The sequence below is a fragment of the Rhynchophorus ferrugineus genome, unplaced genomic scaffold (genome assembly GCF_030347505.1).
Source record: "Rhynchophorus ferrugineus isolate W39M unplaced genomic scaffold, kcgeb_rfMv2 rfM11, whole genome shotgun sequence".
In the NCBI taxonomy this organism is placed as follows: Eukaryota; Metazoa; Arthropoda; class Insecta; order Coleoptera; family Curculionidae; genus Rhynchophorus; species Rhynchophorus ferrugineus.
Genome location: NW_027472590.1, coordinates 15,998,822 through 16,023,700, shown reverse-complemented (window position 1 = coordinate 16,023,700; position 24,879 = coordinate 15,998,822). Strand labels below are relative to the sequence as shown.

At 32.6% G+C, this 24,879-nt stretch overlaps 4 protein-coding genes across 9 annotated transcripts in view; 3 read left to right on the top strand and 1 right to left on the bottom strand.

Annotated features, from left to right (window-relative positions):
* Positions 1 to 7,239, top strand: part of Syt1 (Synaptotagmin 1) — a 62,275-nt gene extending 55,036 nt beyond the window's left edge. For all 4 annotated transcript variants that reach the window (XM_076417788.1, XM_076417787.1, XM_076417786.1 and 1 more), the window contains 3 exons: positions 4,254 to 4,387; positions 4,449 to 4,685; positions 4,740 to 7,239. In XM_076417788.1, coding sequence (XP_076273903.1) covers positions 4,254 to 4,387; positions 4,449 to 4,640 — 326 coding nt within the window. In that variant the 3' untranslated portion in view covers positions 4,641 to 4,685; positions 4,740 to 7,239. The remainder of the gene's footprint in view (positions 1 to 4,253; positions 4,388 to 4,448; positions 4,686 to 4,739) is intronic.
* Positions 7,240 to 7,326: 87 nt separating this feature from the next.
* Positions 7,327 to 8,092, bottom strand: osi (electron transfer flavoprotein regulatory factor orsai). 2 transcript variants are annotated; one of them, XM_076417802.1, is made up of 4 exons: positions 7,981 to 8,092; positions 7,864 to 7,927; positions 7,671 to 7,781; positions 7,327 to 7,621 (listed from the first exon to the last, which is right to left on the bottom strand). In XM_076417802.1, the coding sequence occupies exons 3-4, from the start codon at positions 7,707 to 7,709 to the stop codon at positions 7,415 to 7,417; spliced, it is 246 nt and encodes an 81-aa protein (XP_076273917.1). In that variant the 5' UTR covers positions 7,710 to 7,781; positions 7,864 to 7,927; positions 7,981 to 8,092; the 3' UTR covers positions 7,327 to 7,414. The 2 variants fall into 2 exon arrangements, with proteins under 2 accessions (XP_076273917.1, XP_076273916.1); XM_076417801.1 differs by lacking the exon at positions 7,981 to 8,092 and having other exon boundaries at positions 7,864 to 7,966.
* Positions 8,093 to 8,422: 330 nt separating this feature from the next.
* Positions 8,423 to 9,674, top strand: Trf (TBP-related factor). Its single transcript, XM_076417796.1, has 5 exons — positions 8,423 to 8,695; positions 8,765 to 8,850; positions 8,907 to 9,150; positions 9,241 to 9,344; positions 9,403 to 9,674. Exons 1-5 carry the CDS (start codon positions 8,561 to 8,563, stop codon positions 9,572 to 9,574), a joined length of 741 nt encoding a protein of 246 aa, XP_076273911.1. The 5' UTR covers positions 8,423 to 8,560; the 3' UTR covers positions 9,575 to 9,674.
* A 3,726-nt stretch (positions 9,675 to 13,400) lies between these two features.
* The window catches only part of LOC143204882 (uncharacterized), a 259,151-nt gene continuing 247,672 nt past the window's right edge, over positions 13,401 to 24,879 (top strand). For both annotated transcript variants that reach the window (XM_076417799.1, XM_076417800.1), the window contains exon 1: positions 13,401 to 13,500. The gene's annotated coding sequence lies outside the window, so the exon portion shown is untranslated. The remainder of the gene's footprint in view (positions 13,501 to 24,879) is intronic.

The window sequence follows — 24,879 nt, the reverse complement described above, 5'->3', positions numbered from 1 at the left end:
AAAGCTGTTGGCGCAATAGGTGCCGCATTTGCTCATTCCGGGCAACAAGCACAACCGTGAGACCACTTTAGAATAGCGTTTGACATTATTTAAGCGCAATCCGAAGGAGTTTCTGCATCAGTTCGTGGATCTTCTGGTACACACCAAGAAACAGTCGAAACACTGGACTTCAGTTCGCGAACGTCATCTGAGGAAGGTGAAGACTGTTTCGACTAAACGGGTGATGACCACTGTTTTCTGGGATTCACAAGATATGATCTACATCGACTACTTGTAGAAAAGCAAAACGATCTTGTGATCGTGGCTGTGCCATGCCGAATTATTGGGCCGGTTTAACACATAGTTTCAGAAAAAAAAACGGCCTGATTTAGCAAAGAAAAAAGTGCGCTTCCGCCATGACAACGCACCGGCTCACCCCTACACATTTAAATTGGTCTTATTGAGCTACGAACTGCTGTCCCATCCACTCTACTCTATAGATTTCATCGCGAACTGGAAAAAGTAATTCGCCGAGCAGAAATTTGAGTCGAATTAAAAGGTCACCGCCACCACGGAGGCCCACTTTACAGACGTCAAGGAAACGTATCTTGGTGCTAAGATTGCGTTCTCTACAAGTCTAATTAATGCCACAAACTGAACTAAAGTGAACAACCAGCGCCAACGCAACTTAACAAGGTTGCAGAGTAGCCAGAAGTCACCCAAATATTTCCAAGCACTTGCATAAGGGAAAATACAACCTAGGTCAATACATGACATGTATGGTGGCGGATCTACCAGCAGATTGGGTAGGATGGCGGTATATATATACAGGCTTATCAACTTATTTCGAAAAAATAACGTATCAAGTACTTAAAGTAGGAAAAAAATTAAAATACTCCTTGTATTTGGAAACATACGGAAGAAACAAGTATTTTTCAGGTGTATGCTTTTGGCCTCTTAAAAAACAAACTTTATGCGATTTTGACATACGCTAACAATTTTTATGTACTTTTAATGTCTCAGAGCTATATTTACAATCAAAATTTAGAAAAACATAAATATATAATTCGTGCGGGTTAAGTGGAAGTAATTGAGATTAACACCTTCTGTGTTGCTAGATAGTAAGGTATGTTATATTTAGTCTCCGTTGTATCAAGTTTCGTGTACAAATTCTACGCAATATTCTTGACAATGACTTTTCTCCTTTCCTATTCTTTCATAAAGCAAATCCCTATCTCCTATCTCCTATGAGTATGGTTTTCCCATACATGGTGACTCCAAATTCCAATAATCAACGACTGAAAAATTGAGCTACTGCAATTTGGTATACAATACATTCTGAACTGCTAGCTTTTTGTCCAAATTGTAGTAGACTATGTTAGCCCACAGTAACTTTAATTTGCCTGTAATGGTTTTACACTCTGAACTGTGATGTTTGCGCCGGGTATCCCTGGATTAAGGGTATTTTTCAGAGTGCGAATGTTTCCTCAGTAGAATATATTATCGTTAGTCCAATCCAACTTTAACCTGTCTTCTTTTCTCAATAACTAATTTGATTCCAGTGGATTAAATAAATTCAACTCTTTAAACTCAATAACTTTAATATTAATTTAGAACAGTGTCGTAGTTATTATAAAATACGGTTGGAAATCCTAATCACTGGCAACATCGACCCCAAAACAGGACATCTTATTCAAAATGGGTTTTTTGCGAATTTCACCGCAGATGAATAGAATGTTTTACTAAGAACTCCCATAAAGTAGTTAGATGTTCATTATAGAAGGCTACTGTCAACAATTCAGGAAATAACTAGATCATAAAATCGTATTAACTGGGCGATGATGAAAGGTGCAAGTTATATTACTGCATGGAAACACTCGACTTCATGTTGCTCGGAGAACTCAGGAGACCTCAAAACTCAATACCTTTAAACTATCCATTTAAATGGTAGGTTTAGCCAATTGCATCTGATAAACGGTTCAAAATAGTGGATAATGTGCGTAAATTGGTCGATAAATGTTTCGCACTGGAGGCTGAAAGTCTCTTTCGCGACAACATTCAATCAACGGTAAAAAATTATAAAAAAAAACGATAAACAATATTTTCAAGATGAAGTTCGCTGTTATCTTTTTACATGCAATATATTTGCTGACTAAACTGTTTAAAAAATTAAGTTATACACCTAATAATTATATTTTTGCACGTTGAAAACAAGAATTGTAGGTTATCTGGTTTGAAATACAATTAGATGCGGTCATTAGGGTGTTTAAATTTGTTTACATGTATAGAGGGATGGAAATAACAATGCATAGACATTCTATGGTACGATCTAGCCCTAATACATACATTCTATACATATTTTGACAAGACGCGTCGGCAATTCTAATGATTTCGTCGTAAATCTAGACTTAGAAGTGATTAAATATGTAACTAAAAACTAAACACATTTTAAAAATCAACTTATCTTATTAGATATTGAAATATCAATACAACCGAGCTAACAAAATTATCTTTTTTTATTCAATATAATTCCCTTCAAGGATGATACACTGATTATAGCGACTCTCCAACTTTTCGATACCATTTTTGTAGTACGATTTGTCCTTTGCTTCAAAATAGGCCTCAGTTTCGGCGATCACATCTTCATTCTTTTGAGATCTCAGAACAGAAAATAGTCGCTGTAGGACAGATCTGGAGAATACGGTGGATGAGGAAGCAATTCGAAGCACAATTCATGGATTTTTGTCATCGTTTTCACTGACTTGTGACACGGTGCATTGTCTTGGTGAAGCAGCACTTTCTGTTTCTTCAAATGCGACCGCTTTTCAGCGATTTCGTCCTTCAAACGGTCCAATAATGCTATGTAATAATCGCTGTTGATGGTCCTTCCTTTTTCAAGGTAGTCAATGAAAATTATTCCATGCGCATCCCAAAATACAGACGCCGTAACCTTGCCAGCCGACTGTTGCGTTTTCCCACGCTTTGCATCATGTTCATCGTGTGTGAGTCCACTCGGATGACTGTCGATTAGACTTCGGAGTGAAATTATGGAGCCATATTTCATCCATTGTCACATATTGACGCAAGAACTTGGGTTTACTATGCTTGATCATCTTCAAACACTGCTCCGAATCATCAACTCGTCGTTGTTTTTGGTCAAAAATGATCTCGCGCGGCACCCACTTTGCATAGAGCTTTCTCATACCCAAATATTCGTGAATGATAGATGTATTTCCTTTTTCTTCAAATGCGGCGGTTTTTCGGCGATTTCGTCCTTTAAACGGTCCAATAACGCTATGTAATAGTCGCTGTTGATGGTGCTTCCTTTTTCAAGATAGCCAATGAAAATTATTCTATGGACATCCCAAAATACAGGCGCCATCAATTTGCGAGCCGACTGTTGCGTTTTCCCACGCTTTGGAGCAGGTTCATCATGTGCAGTCCACTCGGATGACTGTCGATTAAACTTCGGAGTGAAATGATTGAGCAATGTTTCAACCATTGTCACATATCGATGCAAAAGCTCGAGTTTATTACGCTTGGTCATCTTCAAACACTGCTCCGAATCATCAACTCGTCGTTGTTTTTGGTCAAAAATGATCTCGCGCGGCACCCACTTTGCACAGAGCTTTCTCATACCCAAATATTCGTGAATGATAGATGTACACGTTCGGTTGATATACATAAAGTGTCTGCTATTTCATTCAATTTCGATTTACGGTCATTCAAAATAATTTTGTGGATTTTTTAAACGTTTTCGTCGGTAACAACGTCTTTTGGGCGTCCACTGCGTTCACCTTCTTCGGTGCTCATTTCACCACGTCTAAACTTAGCATATCAATACTTGATGGTTGATTTTTCTGTGGCAGTGCCCGGAAACTCCGCATCAAGGCAAATTTTTGCTTCAACTGTATTTTTCCCTTCAAAAAGCAAATAACAAAAGTTGCTTCACTCAAAATGCTATAATTCACAAACTAATAATCCGACAGCTGTCAAATCTATACACACATCTTTTGAGAGTTGGGGCTAACTAAAGAACATATGTATTTAATTCTAGTAGCGCCATCTATGTGTCAAGCCGGGGACTTTTCAATTGACCTATTATTCCACTGTTTCTCAATAAAATCCTGTTAAATGTGAAAAAAGATCAGAATACATGCAAGCACCTAATATAGATTGTTCGAATTAGTATATGATTAAATACATATATATATGAAGGATACATAGTGAAGCATCGTAAGAACATAACTCCGACTAACAGCAATTCTTTTTAGATCCATACGTCAAAATAGCCCTAATGCAAAACGGAAAGAGGCTCAAAAAGAAAAAGACCAGCATCAAGAAGTGTACACTAAACCCATACTATAACGAGTCCTTCACCTTTGAAGTACCATTCGAACAAATACAGGTAACGTTCAAAAATCCCCATTGAACCCGATTAAATCTGTCGTAACTTCCTCCATTCTCAGAAAGTGAACTTGGTGGTTACTGTCGTGGATTACGACAGAATCGGTACTTCGGAACCAATTGGAAAAGTCGTTCTTGGATATAACGCTAGCGGAACGGAACTACGTCACTGGTCAGATATGTTAGCCTCGCCCCGTCGACCAATTGCCCAATGGCACACGCTGAAAGATCCGGAAGACGAGAAGAAGGATTAAGAAGCCAACGGATACGCCTAGAAAATGGTTTGAACGTGTTAAAAAGTAATTATCCGAAATATCATCTCTATCCCAATATTAAACATCTTTTATTTTCAGATTACGCCCATAAGAATTTAATCCAAAATCCAAAAATTGTTTGTTGCCGCATATATATGTAACTATGTCTATAAAATACTAATACTTACTAGAGCTAAAACTTTCTAGCCTTTATTTTCGAGAAACGTTCAATAGGTGATAAAGTTCTTTCAGTTTGTTTGATCATCTCATCAAAATGGAAGATTATTTATCGATCCTAAAACGCCTATGATAGTTGTATTACCAATGTTATTTTAAAACAAAAACATCTTAACTTAAATGAACATACCTTTAAAGCTCACGTGAACATACCGAAGTTATGTATGTTTAATTTAAGGTAAACTAAATTGGTTGGCTGATAAGCATGCATTAGAGAGGGTTTCTATAGAAAGCTAGCAAGTTTCCAAGACAATAGGACTATTTTAGATTAGTTGTTTGATAGTTGACTTGTAAAGGACGTAAAGTGCACAAAAGCATTTAAATTTTTATAAAAAAGAAAATAGGGAAATAATTTGGCTTATGTATTCACTTCCCTAATGTGAAAAGTTTGCTTTATAAAATTCGGCGATTGTTTACATCCATTAGTGGACAATTTACAGTTTATCGGTTCAATGTGATAGGCCATCAAGACTCAATGGGACCATATAATAACTCAATGTATTGTAGATTGCGAAATAACAACGACAAGTATTATTAATAACTAGACACACCTATTTATTATTATCTATTGCCTTTTTATATTAAAGCGTACTTTTCACATTAAAATTACCATTATTTTGAATCATCAAATCAATGACTGATTATTATTCCATTCGACATTAAACAGTACAAATTATATTCCCAATCGATTTTCATTTGAACGTCCACTGTGTATATTTTGGTACATAAATTTAAAAAAAACTGTCATCATCATATCATAATTACGTTTTCGGTAGTTTACATATTTTATTCTTTATATATAACTTTGTTGTAAATTAGAAGTATATATATGCACGTTGATGTATATACTTGGTTTTTTTAAGATAAATCATGTAGAGCAGTTCAAATCTAGTTGCTATCGTTTATTCACATTCTTCATCATATTTTATCAGAAAAACGAACATCAGTTTTTCAGAGTTGTCCATACTACAATAAAAAGTTATGTAGTTTGATTAGAACACCTAGATCTGCATCTCTCTAATTAGTCACATCAATATCAATAAAATTAAATTAAATAAAGAACAGATAAAATTTTCTAAATACTAACTGCTAATACTGGTACAAATAATAATTAAGATTATGTTAGAAAATTAGCATGACATATTGATGTGGCTGACACATAATGTAAATATATATTACTATTTTGTTACTATCAGTTCTGCTTTTTATTTTTTTTTTGGATATACTGATATTGATTATTCCTGTAAATAGGATCAAGAAGCCTACTCAAAATAATATATACCCTAAATATATATGTAGATATAAGTTCATGTATATTTAAAAATATGTATACCTGTTGATGGTAATTTTCGTTTCAATTTCATTTTTATTAACTATGACATAAAAGCTTTCCTCTAAACACATAATCAATTCCAGATATAAAAATTATGCTCGTCTTGTATAAAAATGATTTATTTTTTCCTAAAACAAATGACAAATCAATGCCAACATGAAACGGAAATAAATTATTGAAGTTTTTATGAAGAACAAATAACTATCTTAAAAATTTAGATTAGTGATTTCCAACAAAACCTGTGTAAAAAATTGTTGTTTCTTTTAAATGCTTTAATTTATCATTTAATTGTTTAATTATTAGTTGTAGAATTATTGTTGGAAAGTACTATTCTAAAAAAAACCTTAGATAAGAGAACTGACTCTAGAAAAACGCACCATAAGCTTTATTGAATGGAGGGCAATACCAATGTAGAACATTAGTGTAAGGCGTTAGGATTGGAAACAAATATTGCTATTTAATAAGTTAATTCTTTGTGTAGTGAACAAAGCTCATAGTATTACCTTCTTGTTGCAGTTTTGTTTAATACAAAAGTATCTGAGCTAACTCGAATACCATCGCTACTACATTTTAACTGAGTATTAAAGTATTTATAAGAAAAATCATGTGTCTAACATAAAGTAATAAAAAACAAAGCATATTTCACTCATCAAAAGCATACTAAGTTTTGTTTAATGCTTCCGAATCTATCTATGTAATCAGCATAATACTAAGTAGAACAAGTTGTCTAGTTTTATAGTTTAGACTATTTTAACATACTACTTAAAACTGTTACGATTTCATTTAAGCTTTATGACTTATTGTAAATCCTTTCCTCTCACAATAATACAGTGAGATTTACTGTATCTATTTGTAATCAACTATTAAAAAAGCAACTGCTGTATATGTTTAAAAGTAAATTCTACTTAAATAGCATTATTGTATATCAACTTAGTTGTTATAACTTTAAGTTTTAGATGTTAATTTTAAAATGAACAATAAAAGGATAATATATTATTGTAAAATTTAAAATAAAATGTGGCAATCCTTTGCTCTTGTTAAAATATTAGACAAAAATAAACCATATCACCTTTCCTGTTGATCACTATTGCATTTTTTCTTGAATAAGAGTAGAACTTATACTACAAAATCTATATTACATAATAATATTATACATACAATAGGATATCTTCAAATAATATGTGACTTTACTTAAGAATCTCATTTAATCATTGTAATAACGCCTTTTCATAGTACGATATTTCTTCAACATATATAAAGCTTCTATTTCCTTAATTACAAATTCACCATGTTTTATCATTTTCTCAATTTTTTCTGGATCAACTTCATCTTTATTTTTTAGAAAAACTTTATGTAATCTGGTTCTGAAATAATCATATCCATTTGGCCAATCTTTTCCATAATACAAAAGCTAAAACAAATCTCAGAAAGGTTTACCTTTTTAATTAGACGTAGCTTACCGTTTTATATAGATTTTTAACGCGACCCTTTTGTGACATTTTAAAAAACCTTTATATAGAAATATATTAAAAAAATATTATCTTGCTTTGTCACCTATATTATTTTTTGTCCTAATATTAAAATTAAAGATTTTATTAAAATTATATATAACAATGTTGCTCCGAAATTTTGACAACAAAAATATAAACAAACCTGAACCTTGGACCTTTGTTTTAGACATTTTATGGTAATCTTAATAACTAATAATATAGATTAACTAAAACTATAGTTCTGAAAAAATAATACGCTTATTTTATATCTATTAAATACCTATGTATTAAAAAAATAAGTCCATATATACATCCATTCATTATTATTTGATTTTCTAACCTGAGTTATGTTTATTTTGAATTAGATCAGTGAAAAATTGATATAGTTAAAAGAAATAATTTCATTCATGATTACATACACAACAATAATAATATAACAACAGAATAATACATAACATACAAACGTTATAATTATGTTTTTATATATGTTATTCATATTTTATATGACAATAAAGTATGAGCATTAATAGAACTGCTAACCACTTATAAATATTTATTCTGCTTTAAATTTAAAATATATAAATCAACGATAGTGATTGTACTAAATTGTTTAGTTAATTTAAATTTTAATAATTACATTAAAACGATAGATATTAAAGGCTAATCTAAAAGGAATTTTTTTTGCCTTACTATTAAACCTTACAAAATAAAAGAAGAACAATAAACTCTCAATCTAACCTAACTGTTTATGTTACATTTTCCTCTATCCCTTAAATAAAATTATGGGGATGGAGTTAGTCTTAATTGTGTGACCATCTCAATAAGTACTAAGTACAACTACTACTAATCTTAGACCTACGATGGAAAGTTATAACAAAGAAACTGATGTGCATTTAAAGTCAATTTTAAGCTCTCCACTTAAATGTGTACCAGCTGTTCCTGTGCCTGATTGGAATCCTTCGCCCTCGTTTACTTTATCAAACGCGATTAGTCCGGTAATATTTCATCGTTTATTAAAAGATGTGGTGGAGGTGATGTAACCTAATACTTAATTTCATTTTTAGGCTCAAGCTAAAACTAATTCATCTTTATTAACGGTGACCATACCAGGTGCTGTTGCTGGAGAACCACATACCAACATAACTTTACAGTGAGTTATTTCTTATATAATCATCTGTGTTGTGTATATTAATAGTGATATTTTAGAAATTGTGTGGCCACTGTGGACCTACACACTAATCTAGATTTAACTAAGATTAATGCCAAAACAAGGAATTCAGAATACAACCCATCCCGCTTTAATGGAATTATAATGAGGCTGAGAGAGCCTCGATCAACAGCTCTTATTTTTAGATCAGGCAAGATTGTTTGTACAGGAGCAAGGAATGAGCATGATGCACTACTATCCTCCAAAAAGTTTGCAAGAATTATTCAAAAACTTGGTTTTAATGTATGTATCTTAGAATTATATTTAATAGTCAAAGCTATTTTAAGATATTTATTAATTTTTTAAAATTAATTTGTCAATTTCTATCTGCAGATTCAATTTGCAAACTTTAAAGTTCAAAACTTGGTGGCCACCTGTGATCTTAGATTTCCAATTAAGTTAGAAAACTTAAATCATTTGCATGGACAGTTCAGTAGGTATGTTTACTGGTTGTTGTTGATTTCTTGTTCTTCTAATAAATGTATTACACTTTAGTTATGAACCAGAACTGTTTCCTGGGTTAGTTTATCGATTGGTGAAACCTAAATTAGTATTGCTTATATTTGTTAATGGAAAAATTGTTTTTACTGGTGCAAAATCACGTGAAGAGATTAAGGAAGCTCTTGAGACCATTTACCCAGTATTACGAAGTTTTAGGAAGAACTGATTTGTTATATACTTTTATTATATGTTTTTAATAAAGTTTTACATTTGTTTATTATTAGTTGTTTTCAACTTGTAAATATATTATTTACTTTATTGAATAAGTCTTATATTTGTATTTATTTACTCATTTTTTTACTTGATGCAGGGAATAATGTAGAGCCTACTGTATTTTTAAAGGATAAAAAGTCATACTTTATTAATTCTATTACCATATACATTTAAAATCTTGGAGACCAATGGTATCCACATTCAGTTATAAGAGTGTTTTATGTTATAGAATACCAAAATTTGAAATTAGGATGTGTATTATAGTTACTTTTACCCTAAAATACATATTTTTAAATACAAGTTATGTTTTCTTTAACTATTATCGTCCTTACTTTAAAAAAATTATACAATACTAGCTGAATTCAACCACACTTAACTGACTTGGTATAGTATTTTCTGAGAACCATAGATTTACTGAGAAAACACTCAGTTACTGTTTATTACAGCAAATTAATTATAAAAAATAGCTCATAGTAAATGAAATAACTCTAGGCTATATAATACATATTTTTCAAGTCAGTCACTTGGCTATTTTCTGATTTTTGTGGCTACAAACATACAGAACCTTTATTTTTATATATAAAGATTGATAAGTTGATATGATATGAAGTTTTAGGGTATATTAATATTAGAAATTATACATTTTTATTGTGTGGTATCTTGGTTTGTAGTATATTTAGTGAACATAATACTGAAATACTGTTAATTAGAATGGTTTAAAATTAGATACTACAACTAAAGCAACTACAACTTTAGATCAACTAAAGCGCTACAACAGTCAATACATTTTGGCAAGTGTATTGTAAGTGTGTATACACTAAAAGTAGTTTTAGATGTTATTAAGGAGTTGACATTGATATAATTCTTCATGTTTTCTGTACTTGGTGAGGCTGATCCGTTCAAGGTAAAACTTAATAGTGTACTATCATTCTGCATTTTCGGTTAAACAGAGTCCACAAAAACTTAAGCATCAGTCACTTCTAACTCTCTGTAATCTAAAAATGAATTTATTTTAATTACGTTATATCCTACGAGTAATCACAAATTGGGCTTAAGACTGCTATAATATTTTCAAATATGCCTTACAAACTAATGTGGATATTCTATTGTCTCCTTATTCTATTTACAGACTACCGATGGCACGTGTTTAATATCCATTTTCGACTTTCGACTTAGTTTGTTCCGGTCTTTGATCAATTTTCACTGAACGTTTATAAATCTGTAACATTTGATTATGGTAATCAATGTTTCTCTTCAGCCTCTCGTTTTATATACGAGCTGCGTAGACAGAATATACACTAAGGTCACTCTACCACATAGTAACTGTTTGTGCTACCTTATCATACATATAAATACCGCGACTCTTATAAGTTTCATGAAATCAATGATCGTCTTCTGCATTATATTCAACTTCTACCCTTTTGATCCTATTGTTGGATAAATATTAGCACATCTACGAGTAGTCTTTCTAAAAACTAATAAAATTCACGGAGCTTGTAGAGATCAGAAAGAATTACACATTATTTAAGTATTTGAAATTAAGAATTTAAGAATTAAACAGGTATTTGAACCATATATATTTATTTATAGTGATGGTACCATGTGGATAGAACTCATGAGTCAATTTTTAGCGCTAATAATATTATAAATCAATCCATGGAGCTTTCATAAAATATTGTGATATTCTTAGGCTTCATTCCTAATCAGCCCAGATATCCCCTCAGGTTAGTTATTAATGAGGAGTTCATCTACAGAAAATAGCTAGTCTTAGTGGTGTAGTTGCTAATCCGGCAGTCGGATTAAGACTGCTTGATGCACTGAGCAATCGTCAACTCTAAGTCCCCTATCCACAATTGAACTAGTGTTAGTTTTTATTTAATACAATTTTTTTTAATATCAATTACATCTTAAGTATGCTAAATATAGTATAAACTTAATTTACAAATTTATTTGTTATTACTGTTTTGTTGGACTTGCATTAATAGGAAACCAAGGAGAATACCAGATTAAAATAAAACTAAAGTACTTAAGCTAAATTTAAGAATACATTTATACACTAAACAAGTCAGTGTGATTTGGTTCGCTTCAATCTTCGGATTTTCTGCGTGTTGTCCAGTAGCTGTACTGCTTCCTCATTGCTGTGATTTAGCTACCTTATTTAATGTATTGATAATTAATCGTATAACTTTGGTTGCGTTTTATTACTAGTTGGTTTGATGTTTTAATGCTACATATATGTTTTTACTACTTTACTTTTACTATTTATAACCCTATATTTAACCCCTATAGATTCAAATTGGCTTTATGATTAAATGATAAACCAACCTGTTTGATTTTAGGTCATGTTGTGAGTATCTTCCGACTAGCCAGTGCAGTTGTTTAACTATTAGCCTGTTCTGTTCTACATTTTTGTCTAACATGAGTGGTCCCAGGACACTACCTTATGGAACTTCTTATGCTTCAGGACTTTGTTTGTTCTTCACCATGTCTCGCCATTGCTGGCAATCTACCTCAATCGTTCTGGACAGTGATACTGTAGTCTTCCATTTTTCAGATAACTCTTTATGAAGACAATATATGGCTTTTCAACAACTGCTCGTTACGTCATTCACCCAAAATAAGAATACTGAAAAAAAATTCCCTCTTCTACATACATCATGTCAGCAACGCAAAAACTCCTGCTGCCTTCTAGCCATGGATGCTTGTTGTTATATGCTTATGCTTATAATTACTTCCAAGTATCAGGGTTAGTTCCAATATTTACAATATAAGGTATTTTGACTTTGGTCAGTTGTGGCATTAAAAATAAAAAAAAAGAAACTAATCAAGTGTATGTCTGACATAGAAGAATCATATTAGTCACGCCGGTAGCCGGGCTGGGTAAGACCGAATGCTTTATAAGACGATATCTATGGTTATATTTATCATAAATTGGTAGCCTTTACGAAATGCCTAATGTATGTTAATAATAATATCCTATATGGTATTAAATGAATAATCGGTGATGCAGGTTCTGGATTAAAAGTATATGTGTAGCACAAGTCTTAGCAAGTTCAGTTGCAGTACTTATCATTACACAATAACAAAAATAAGACATATAACATCGTTTCTTGCCTTTTATCATTATTAGTTATCATTATCATTCATTAAATATTTACAAAAATCTAGAAAAAATCATTAATATAAGGAAATGTTAATTAGAATTTCATATATTGTAGCCTATTTCATATTTGTTTATTCTTTAATGGATACATATTTCATTGATCAGATTTAACGATTTTTTAAAACACGCCGACCGCCGGACATCCTAAATCCGTCTGATAAATTATTTCCGAACAAAGATGTAACTAACTGAAGTTCATACTATCAGGATGAAACCATAAAAATGCCAAGAGTCGAGCGTAATGGCTAGACTTTCTGGCGTCCGACGTCTTTGACTTCACAGTAAATATTATCGATAATATTTTGTGTTATCTTTGTTACACCTGCTTGTTTGAAGTCATTTAAAAGTAAATAAATATTAGTTGTTATTACTGGTAATTGGTATTTACGATGCTAATCTGTGTTGAACAATTTACATTATTTTAAATATAAAGTCTACCTTTAAATATCTAACTAGTGTTCTTTTAGACTATTAAAATCCTAGATTTCCTATAAAAAAAGACACAAAGTTTAAAATAATTATTCTTATGACTAATTCTTCTTCCGTTTATTGCATTGAGATATGGAACAAAGTCGCAGTTCCTTACGCTTCTATTTGTTTTATCAAGTATGCGTACACGAATTTAAATGTCAAATATTAGTGAATTGTTAGTAGTGTATAGTTGTGCTTTAAACATTAATGTTATAAATTACTTGAATGCAAAATAATATGTCAAGGTAAGACTAAATAATATTATTATAATCAATTTGTTACCGGGTTTTCATTATAAATATATTTTTAATTTATTTTAAACCCCCGTCTTGAATTTACGAATCCGGTTGATCTTTGTCGATTTTTAGTAGTGATGATTTTTTGCGAGCAAATATGTTCGACAAACAATTTGTGTAGATTATTTTTAGTGTGGCTGTCCTTTAAACATAAATATATTCAACTGAGAATATTTGTATTTAACTTATGTCAAGTATAAATTTTAAAGTATTGAGTATTTATTATATTTCTACTTCCATTTATGTTAATGTATTCCGTTGAATGAAGTTTATATCTAAATAATATATAGGTACAAGACTAATATTTATGAAGGTTCCATATATTCCAATATTATTTTATTTGTACAGAGTGAATTATTAAAAATTAAGATCAACATATATTCGTTTCACAACAACATTTTAATATAACACTGGTAAATTTCCTGTTTTAGCTTTAAGTTTAGTTGCCGATATAATTAAAATTGGATCAGTTAAATGTTATTTTGTTGAGCTATTTATGTTAGAAATAGCATGCATGACTAGTATTTATGGAGGTAAATATATTGATGCCTCGAATTATAAACATATTATATTAGGAATTTCTAAATTAGAGTATCAAATTAATTTGAAATGTACTAATCCATTTTATATAGCTTTCCAATAGCTTTTGAACATCCATGGCGTATAAAGGTAACGTTAATAGCGAATAAATAAAGAAACAATGTTTGTAAATAGTAAATAGTATAAATATTCATACAAAATTGGGTTTACTTTGTTGTTGAATAATATTTTGGATGATATTACTGAAAATTTTATTGAATTTGACGGCTTTCGTGTTTTGGGCATCCTTAATCATATTCACAAGGCCTGGAAGTCGCTTTTAGATTTATCAATTTCTTTTGGTGTAATAAGTGAACATGGTATGGCCTTTTATGGTACGTTTACTATAAAACTATTAATGTTATTTATTTGGTTTGGTTGACTTTTAATTAGTTAGTAAGTTATATCTATGTGTTTGGCATATCTGTTTACCGTTTGCGCATGAGTTTTTCTCATATACCGTCAATAATATGAATTTATTTAAATATATGGTTGCCTTCCAAAGAGAATGATCAGCTTTACTATCATTTAATAGTTTACTTAGGTACTTGGAATATAGTTATTTTTAACTTTTTGGATCTCTTGTTGGTTGATGTATTTTGTGATTGTCGTTAGTTTGTTTATGGCATATATTCCTCTGATTTCTCTTTTTTCAGTAACAAGAGCCTTGGGAACTATAGACTATTTAGTAGTTGACTATTTTTTTACTACTGTTTAGTCGACTACTTTCAGTTCGGCTGATTTAGTTACTTTTTATTATCGAGTGTTTCAGTCGCTATTTTCGGCCCGACTAGTTTCATTCGATTGGTTTTTAATGTTCTGGCTTAGTTATCCTGGCCGCGATCTTGAAAATAATGCGCTAACTTAAGCTTACATAGTTTTATATTTCATAAATATGATTTTATGTCTAATACAGCAGTATTTTTCTGTACTATTTATTAATGTAAAAGGATAAAAAGAACAACATTTGATCGATTAATGGTAAAATAATTTTAACTCTTACATTATCTTGGCTTTTTCGATTAACTTATTCGATTTTCTAAGTTTCTCGATGTTTGTTCAAGCCTTTTGAATGTTAAAACTTATTTCTTTAAAGTTTCAACGATTAATAATCTTAAAATATCCCTAATTAACGGTAAGTAAATCATTTAATTTTTGATTTAGTGACTAGTTCGACTGTTTTCAGTCGATATATTGCAACGCTAATTATTACGTTTAGTATATAACACTAACATTATTGTCTTATGCGGTTTGTTTAATATCGTTAAAAAATTGCTTTAATTTATAGTCTAGCTTATCGTTATGTTGCAAATGGTACGATTGGTAGTAGTTCATTTAAGTTGTAATTAAAAACTGCCTATTGGTCGGGAGGCATTTTGTTCAATTACAAATTCTATCCGAAGCTTCCTGTGCGTTTATTTAATTTATAGGCACATTTCCGACTATGAAAATGGTTTTTATCTTTATCTGTTGGCTAGTATATTGGCTTGTAAATGATAATATTGTGAATTTGAGTTGGTTAACTTGTTGTAGAAGTTGCTTTCTATATAAAATTTCGATGATGTAAATTATAGGCATTATTGTAATAAAATGATATGTTTTTCAATTTAAATGTATGAACATGATACTGCTAGTATTCGAACCTTTTTTCAATGTAGGGTGTATAAATAAGTTTTAGTTTTTTTCTGTACTTTTAAAATTTTAATCAATATTTTATTTAAAGTGGCATACTGCCCGACCAGGATTTAACTCGTCGATCTATTTGTAAAGAAAAACACAAATTCAATTCGCATTATAATCGTTAATTCACAGTCGTTATTCATTTACACATACACATTATATTATTAATTAATATAAAATATGGAATTATATAATCCATTCAATAAAAAACTGAATCACGTTATCAAAACTTATAGTGTAACAATGTTGTAATGTTGGCGATAAAATTTTTCTTTTATTTTATTTTAACTTTGACATAACAAAATAATAATATAAATAAAATAGTGAAATGAAAATAATCTTATCAAATATATGCATATGTTATCGAAGGACTTAAACTACAGCGACAGCATTGTCTTATTATATTTATATTGAACTTTGAACGTTTTTTATGTAGTGCTATCCCTAGGAGTCCTAATTAACACCTAATTAGTAATTTTATATCTAAATAATGTATTGTACATTTCTTAAACAGCATATTCACCTTTTTCCGTTTATTTCTAGCTTTCTTCGTTGCTGTGTTTCCTTCTTACGTTTCCTTGTCAAGTCATCTTGATATCACTGTATTTCTCGTTAGTTTCTTCTTTTACTGCAGGTGTAAATTTTTCTTGATAACTTTATATAATATTTCTATAATTTTGGCTGGTACCATAACTCCACACTGGTTTTAAGATTTGTTGGTAATGTGAAAGCTTATTATATACAGACATATCTACAGAGAATATCTACCCAATAAACAGTAATTTCTTTTTTGTACTTCAGCTTGGGTTATTCACATTTTTTCCTAACACGTGGTTTCTACTTGAGTTTAATATCAAGGGTCATGTTAATATAGTTGGCTGTATTTTCATAGTGGACTACTTGTTGATTTATATATATTGGCACCTGGTCTCTTGTTGGTAAAATCAATATGCGCTGATTTATTATTATTTTCATGTATCATTTTTCTAGATTTTCTTCAATTTGCATATAATTGCTTGAAATGTTATTGTCAAAATAGTTCCACAACCATATGCCAAAACAGAATAATCATTCTCTTTAACCTGGTTATTTCTGGAGGTCATCCAGATCATCTTTCACAACGAGCGTTCGGCATCATGAATTTCGCCTCTTAAAATCGAGAACGCTTTCATTCTATGGTCGGACCAAGCCACCTATCTATGTCTACCCTTTGATCAGAAGTTTAAGTGGAATCTTCAGCTTTGCTACTCGCGCTCATCAATCGCCACATTCGTTCATTCGTCGTTTTACACAGCTCCAGATCCTATTTTAAATACGTCTCACTTACTCATGTGGAACGTCTTCAGATCTTCCAAAATAATATTCTCAAGAGAATAACTAATGCCCTCTGGTTCGTCAGGAATAATCAAATTCACAGGAAATTGGGACATCTAATTTCCAAGTTCAAAATTTTATATCCGAGCTCTACTTGAGACATCCCTCCACTCGTCTTTCGGATAATAGATGTATTATCCTGCTGGTCGATATTTTAGATCATTAACTCATCCGGCTCTTCCTGTCCTTATTTTATCGTAGTCGATACTACCCCATCGTGCTCCAATCTCCAATCGTCTCGACATTCTCCGTCGAATAATTAACTCAGGTTCGCGAGATGTACGATGTGATAATGTCATCATACCTTCGCCAGGCCCTCGTGCTTCTTGACGCTGTTATCGGTTACGGGCACCTTCCTTACTCAATGTTAGAAGTACCAGTGATGATTAGTAGATGATAGGGTGGAGTTGAGTGGGTAGCCTAGAATCACCGCAGTCTTCACATAAACTAGTCCAACTATCTGCTACCTAGGACTGGTCCTGTGAGCCTCCGCGACTAGGTATCCGTATCAGGATTTCCCCTCGGATTCAGGCTAGAAAAAAAATCTAAATTGTTGTAATCAGTCTCGATCCCTAATGTGTATGTTTTGAATTGTAGTCACTGCTTGTAATAAATCGATTTATTTTTGTTGGTATCTTTCAAATTTGATTCTGTGTTTTGGTAGGCTATATACATTTTCTAATTCGATGGCGCCGTTCTTTGTTATTCATATATCCTACTTTGAATTTAACTTCCTCAAAGTGACGAATGTTTTCTTTTTCATACTCAATAATTAACTCTATTTGGATAATTTGGATTTTTTGTTAAGGTATAAATTATGATGTTAATGCTATTGCAGCTATTCGGGCATAATTTGGGTCTTCTTGTTTACGTATGTTTATATTTTCCTTTTGTACATCTAGTATGTCCTATTTGGTTTAGTCTTATAACCATTCTTGCTTCGGAATTTTTGTGATTTTTTTGCAATAACCTAACCTGGATCATCAAAAGCATGTTATCTACACAGTTAACACATTTTGCTTTGCGGTTTTCAGATTATTGACAATTAGATGTATGTCTGCTAGTATACTTAATACATCTTGGCTCTCTAGTACAATACTTTTTTGTGGGCATTTTTTTTGCACTATAGAATCAATTTTAACCCCTTTTCTGCTGTCCTATCATTATATTATATTATTTATTATGAATGTTTTCAATCGAAAATCGACCACAGAGCAACAGCGGCTGTCGAAAAGGCATTCGAAGAAAGTAAATACTTCCCTCCAATATTCCTGAACGTCCCGTAGCTTTTGATCGAGTATGGAATTTGGGGTTAATCTACAAAATGTGTAAATTGTTATCACGGAATTACTGTCGACTGCCGGAATTATATCTGTTTGAAAGAAGCGACTGCTGGAGACTGCTAAAGGCTGGAATCTCCCAGGGTAGTGTCTTGAGACGACTCCTGTATCTGCTCTATGCTGCTGATATCCCAAGAACAAAATAAACAGTACTTGGAACACATGCCGACGACACCGTTATCATGACAAAGGATGTAACTCTGTCTGAAAAGGCTGTAGAAAAAGTACAAGTAGCGGTTAACAAGATCTACAAATAGACTCTTGTCTCGTATGTCTAATGAAATTTTGATTTCATAATATCCAATGATTTTTTACATGTTTGTTTAGTTATGAAAAAAAAAAATAGTCTAAATATTTACAAGATATATTATTTATTATGAATTTTTTCTGCCTCCTAAAAGTCGCCTCTGCTAACTAAACTTAATTGACTTGAATGTCCCCCTACTGTTGCGATAGTCGCGGGTTCGAATCCTGCTATGACATGGATATACTTTATGTTTGTGATTGTGTAAATGTCTTTATAGTCAAAAGTGGAAAATCCGACAAGGAATAACCATCCCAGTCACATCAGTAACTAGACTGGGTAAGACCCATATCTGGATGTCTTCTGGGATGGTCTCTAACTTGGTCATTGGCCAGTCGGTTGGCTTAATGTCGAGGACTGTCGTTCGGAGTCCACGTTAAACAGTAGTTTATTATACTCTTATGATATTTAATGCAGAGTAATCTAGTGTTTATAGAGTCTCGCCGAAACAAAACAATTAGTTGATGAAAAATGTAGTGAAGCACGTACTTCGATTAGTAATCCAGCCGATGGTAACCAGGGACCTCTCCAACTGGCCGGTTAAACTATCGTCGGTCGGTGAGCCGGGAGAGAGCCGCTCGGGCTCGCATCTTGCGAACTTTAACAGTCAATACAGCCTTGAAAAGTAGGGCACCGGGTGCATTTTGCATCAACCAACCGTTCACCCCCTCGTTCCCTCGACCGGGCCGACGAATTTTTAGGTCAACGACCCCAGCTATTCTGCCACCACCATTGGCGAACTGAATGCGATTTATTGTCGGGGAGGGCGAGAGAGGGGCGGGGGAGGTGGCTAGATGAGGGGGGACGGGAGGTGGCATTTTTCCGCTTGGCCTATTTTCCGGCCGCTTAAATTGAAATTATTAGCGCATCTCGTTGAAAAATTAAATATTCCTCGTTGTCACAGACCGAATCCCGTTTCCCGTTTGTCGGATTGAAATTGAAATATTCGATTTTTATTTCCGCACTATTTTTAACTTTTTTAAAAATATATTTTAAAGTGTCCTTTTTACCGTCGACGGTTTACCTGTAATGGACCTACAGTTTAACGTGGGCTCCGAACCACCGTCGGCATCAAGCCTACCGACTAGCCAGTAATCAATTTAGAGACCATCCGGTCTTTCCCAGCCTGGTATTTAAAATTGTAACAAACAGCACGGCGATTGTACGAAAAATGTTCTTTACAGATTGAAATCCTATGAACGACTAACCGAAAAAACGAACTGGAACGGTCCAGAGAGACTTTATTCCTAAAACAGCCCTCTTTTGTTGCGATCTATGAACGACTCGGTATAAATCCGTTTTTCTAGAAACTAATGGGGCCATACCCCCTAAATAAACCATCTGGCCCTCGCCAATATAACGAATTGCTTATATATCGGCCATATTAACAATTAAGCCATCCCTGTTTATCACTATAATGACGAATAATGTCCAATATTACTCTAAATAACTCCGGTCTACTATAGTAAAGTACATTTTTTTGGCAAAATAATTTTATTTTATTCAACATAATTCCATTCAAGGGTGATACACTGATTATAGTGACCCTCCAACTTTTCGGTACCATTTTTGCAGTATGATTTGTCTTTTGCTTCAAAATTTGTCTCAGTTTCGTCGATCACCTCTTCATTCGACGAAAATTTCTTCCCAGCGAGCATTCTTATGAGATCTCTGAACAGAGAGTAGTCGCTGGCGGGCAGATCTGGAAAATACGGTGGATGAGGAATCAATTTCAAGCCCACTTCATGGATTTCTAACAGGATGCAATCTCTTGGCAAAGCAGCACTTTGTTTTTCTTCAAATGCGGCCGTTGTTGATGGTACTTCATTTTTCAAGGTAGTCAATAAAAATTATTCCATGCGCATCCCAAAATACAGGCGTCATAATCTTGCCAGCCGACTGTTGCGTTTTGGACCGGGTACATCGTGGGCAGTCCCCTCGGATGACTTTCGATTGGACTTCGGAGTGAAATGATGGAACCATGTTTCATCCATTGTCACATATCGACGCAAAAACTCGGGTTTATGACGCTTGATCATCTCCAAACACTGCTCCGAATCACTCGTCGTTGTTTTTGGTCATAAGAGAGTTCGCGCGGCACCCACTTTGCACAGAGCTTTGTCACACCCAAATATTCGTGAATAGTGTACACGTTCAATTGATATCTTTAGAGTGTCGACTATTTCATTCAGTTTCAATTTACGGTCATTCAAAATGATTTTTTTAATTGTTTTCGTCGGTAACAACCTCTTTTGGGCGTCCACTGCGTTCACCGTCTTCGGTGCTCATTTCACCACGTCTAACCTTAGCATACCAATCCCTTATGGTTGATTTTCCTGGAGCAGTGTCCGGAAACTCGGCATCAAGCCAAGTTTTTGCTTCAAGTGTATTTTTTTCCCTTCAACAAGATATATTTTATCTACACACAAAATTCCCTTTTATCCATTTTTTTTCACAATAACAAAAGTTGCTTCACTCAAAATGCTCTAATTCACAAACTAATGATCCAACAGCTGTCAAATTTATACACGCCTCTTCTAAGGGGAAGGGCTAACCAAAAACATAATGATTTAATTCTAGTGGCGCCATCTATGTGTCAGGCCAGGGACTTTCCAATTGCCGGTTACATTAAAGCTTTCTTATGTTTCTTATTATAATTAGTTTCGTTGCACATGTGCACTTTACTTAAATATAGAACAGTCGCCTTCCAAACTTGTTCAAAATTCTATACTTTTCCACAAGTGTCTTTTAAAATCAAGTTAAAAAACTAATTCATCTATCCCGAATAACAGTAGTGTTAGCGCATCATTGGATTTAGTGGACACTATATTATTACAGGTAGATTCGACTTTTTCCAGGACTTGATCACTATTTTTCGGCACTTTATTTTCCGAAAACACCGGTCCAATATGAATTTCACTATTGCGATTATGATGGATCGCAATAATTTGGTCGAAGGTATGATTAAGTACCGCCACAATATTCTGGTCCGTAAGTGGAATTCCCCCATAACTAACGTTACGTTCGAAATTTCTAAGACGTATGTAATCTAAATTCGAGCACTTGAAATCTTCAACAACAGATTTATACACCCTCGCATTAATATGGAAAATATCCACGGGTTCCAATGAATCCAGATTAGCTTCAATATGCATAATCTGTTTCGCCTCCGTAGTTGTTGAAAATCTACTAGTGATTTCTTTAGAAACTATTACGCGCTCTCCTACTGTGACTATGATGACGGATTGAGTACAAAAATCACGCCCAAGCAAACCATAATAGCCATAGTATGGTTAGGTACAATATAAAACTTCAAATTGACATTGATATTTTCCACTTCAATTTTTATATTAAAAATCCCAATAATTTCTAACAGTGACCCAATTATATCGCAATACCCTTTGTTTTCTTGACGAACAGGTACAACATTTTCATTAATTAAGCTAATAGGTGCCCTTGAATCCAACATTGCACTCAAAGTGTATTTAGAAGTCTGATTACCAGTGGCCTCATAGCTAATAGGAATCAAATATGGCAAGCTGTGAGCAACCTGAAGTAAATTGGTTGATGTTTCAGGGTGTGGTTCCTTCTAAAAATCACTATCACGTTATTGACTTCCTTCACGCTTCTTCTCCCGACCACCACGTTGAGCACACTCGCTTCGTTGATGTGAAATTGGGTATCCCAATTTAGAAATCATAATTACTTCAGCTATCTTCCACAGTTGTGGTACATATTGTGGTCTGGATGAAACATGTATTAAGTTCATGATCTTATTTAGTGCTTTTCTTTGATATTCCTTTAATATTTTTTCGGTAATAAGATAAAACCCAAGAGTCCTTTTTCTGCAAGTATTAATTTTTTTTTAACTTCAATTATTGTAATAAAAATATTGAGATGCAAAAATCACGTTTCTGTTCGTTATACATCCCTTTCGCCAAACCGTACATATTATTTGCTATATTTTGTTTGCGTGAAACTACTGGGCTCAAGAGGCCAGATTTATGGGTGAATAACCCTTGCTTTTTTCTCACACAAAATTGGTTCTTTCCGTTTTTCCTGATTTAAATGTGGTAAGATTCCAAAACTTCGCTAAAGGCAAAAAATCACTTCGAAAATTCCAGTGGGGAAATTAAATTATCGAACACGGTTGTTAATCGAAGAATACAGTAAATAATAAATTTTTAATAATAGAATAGGTTTTTAACCATACGAAATTTACTGTTCAATTTGTTCCCAAAACTTAAGACCTTAATATCAAATAAATAAAATTAAATAAAAATCAAATTTTCTGCTGAACCACGATACTACCTTAATTTTTCTATTATTTATGATTTTTTAATAAAAAATTGTTGTTTGGCTTAGTTGATCCATAATTTTGTTAACAAATATACTTAAAAATATACTGTCCATAAATTTGATAACTGATATATGGAGTTGAAGATTTTGAAAAATAACTTATTCTAGCTAATTTATTGGAGTGTATTTTAGTAATTTAATATCCAGTACTACGGTTAAAATACCAACAATTATTTACTACCTGAGAGTTAAAAAATTGTTGGTATTAAAGCATTGCCTATGATTATTTTATTAAAACAACTAAACCGATAGTGTTTTATTTTAAAGTATTATTCTTTATTTGATTACAGTAGTATTATTTGATAATAATATTGATTAAATACCAAGAAAGCTTATAATAGATATAACGATTAACACAGTTTCTACTAGCACGGAAATATTTTCTATTTATATCCTTTAACTTATAGGTGTTCTGTTTTTCTTTGTTTTTTTTCTCTAGGGTTAATGAAACATTATTTATTGGATATGGTATATTCCAAACAATTTTTTATTTTGTATATTATCGAAAGACTTAAACTAGAGTTAATTACAGTCCCAATAGTTTGTAGGTTAGGGTTGTTTTGTTATATTATGTAGTGGTATCCCCTGGGGGATACCTTTACATATATAACTTTGTCAAGATATATATTGTAGAAATTAAACTTTGTGAAGTTATTTTATATCACTATATTTCTCGTTATTTTCTTTTATAATTACCTGGGTATATTTTTCTTTATAAAATTAGATTTAATCATTGCATTTTTGCTAATTCATTTGCCATATCTGCAGAAGAGTCAGTATTCATTCTTTCCTCAAATATTCTAACCAAATACTCATATATGTTATGAACGTATCTATGCATATATCTTCCACACTTTACAATATGATTTTCTACAATTCTCTTATATTAAATACATACTCACCTTTAGTTGTTGACATTCTCATTACCCCATTCTGATACTTGCCAGTGTCGGATCATAATATCTCATGTTATATGATTGAAGTTTCTTTCAATCAGTGTCACTTTTTCAGTCACTTTTTGTGTCGTTAACTAAACTGTTAATTTTCAAACTATCTAACACTTGTTGAATTCATCATTTGTCGTTTCTTCTTCCATGTGTCCAGGAGTTCATCTAGACTAAAGGTGTTATTGTACTCAATGCTTCCTTCCGCATAACTAAACAATTCTTTCCTGTTCATCCTTCTCGATCTGCATGTTCATTGTCGTAATACCTTGCCACACTTGATATCAATTCGATTGGATTGAGTTTGCACTGATAGGGAAGAAGACTACGATACACATAAAACGCTATTAAACAATTCATTTGTACTTACTGAGTAGCCATTTAAAATACTTTCTATGGTATGGTGTATTGTCCATGATAATAACTGATGGTTCTTACAAGTTCTTTAAAATCTGATTTTCATGTGTAGGAATGTTCGTCGGGTCGGTCGGTCGGTCGAAATGTGTGGCTGCCGCTGCGATTATTTGTCAGAACACTCACTACTATTTTTGGAAGGAATTTGCACGGGAACTAGAAACACTGGTTGAATCAAAGTTGTTTATTTTAACTTACGATTAATACATGTGGTCAATGGGAGAATTGACAGGATATTACGATAGGTAGAGGAAGTACGATAGTGCTGTGGAAGTGGTACTATTACAAGGGGATGGAGAAAATAAAAGAGAACGAGACGTCGTCGTGATGGTCT

Bases quoted from the DNA above. Each gene is read 5' to 3' on its own strand.
- osi (XM_076417802.1), bottom strand. From the start codon at position 7,709: ATGTCACAAAAGGGTCGCGTTAAAAATCTATATAAAACG. The intron at 7,622-7,670 runs GTAAGCTACGTC...GATTTGTTTTAG, and splicing joins TTAAAAATCTATATAAAACG to CTTTTGTATTATGGAAAAGA.
- Trf (XM_076417796.1), top strand. From the start codon at position 8,561: ATGGAAAGTTATAACAAAGAAACTGATGTGCATTTAAAGTCAATTTTA. The intron at 8,851-8,906 runs GTGAGTTATTTC...GTGATATTTTAG, and splicing joins CATACCAACATAACTTTACA to AAATTGTGTGGCCACTGTGG. The intron at 9,151-9,240 runs GTATGTATCTTA...TTCTATCTGCAG, and splicing joins TTCAAAAACTTGGTTTTAAT to ATTCAATTTGCAAACTTTAA.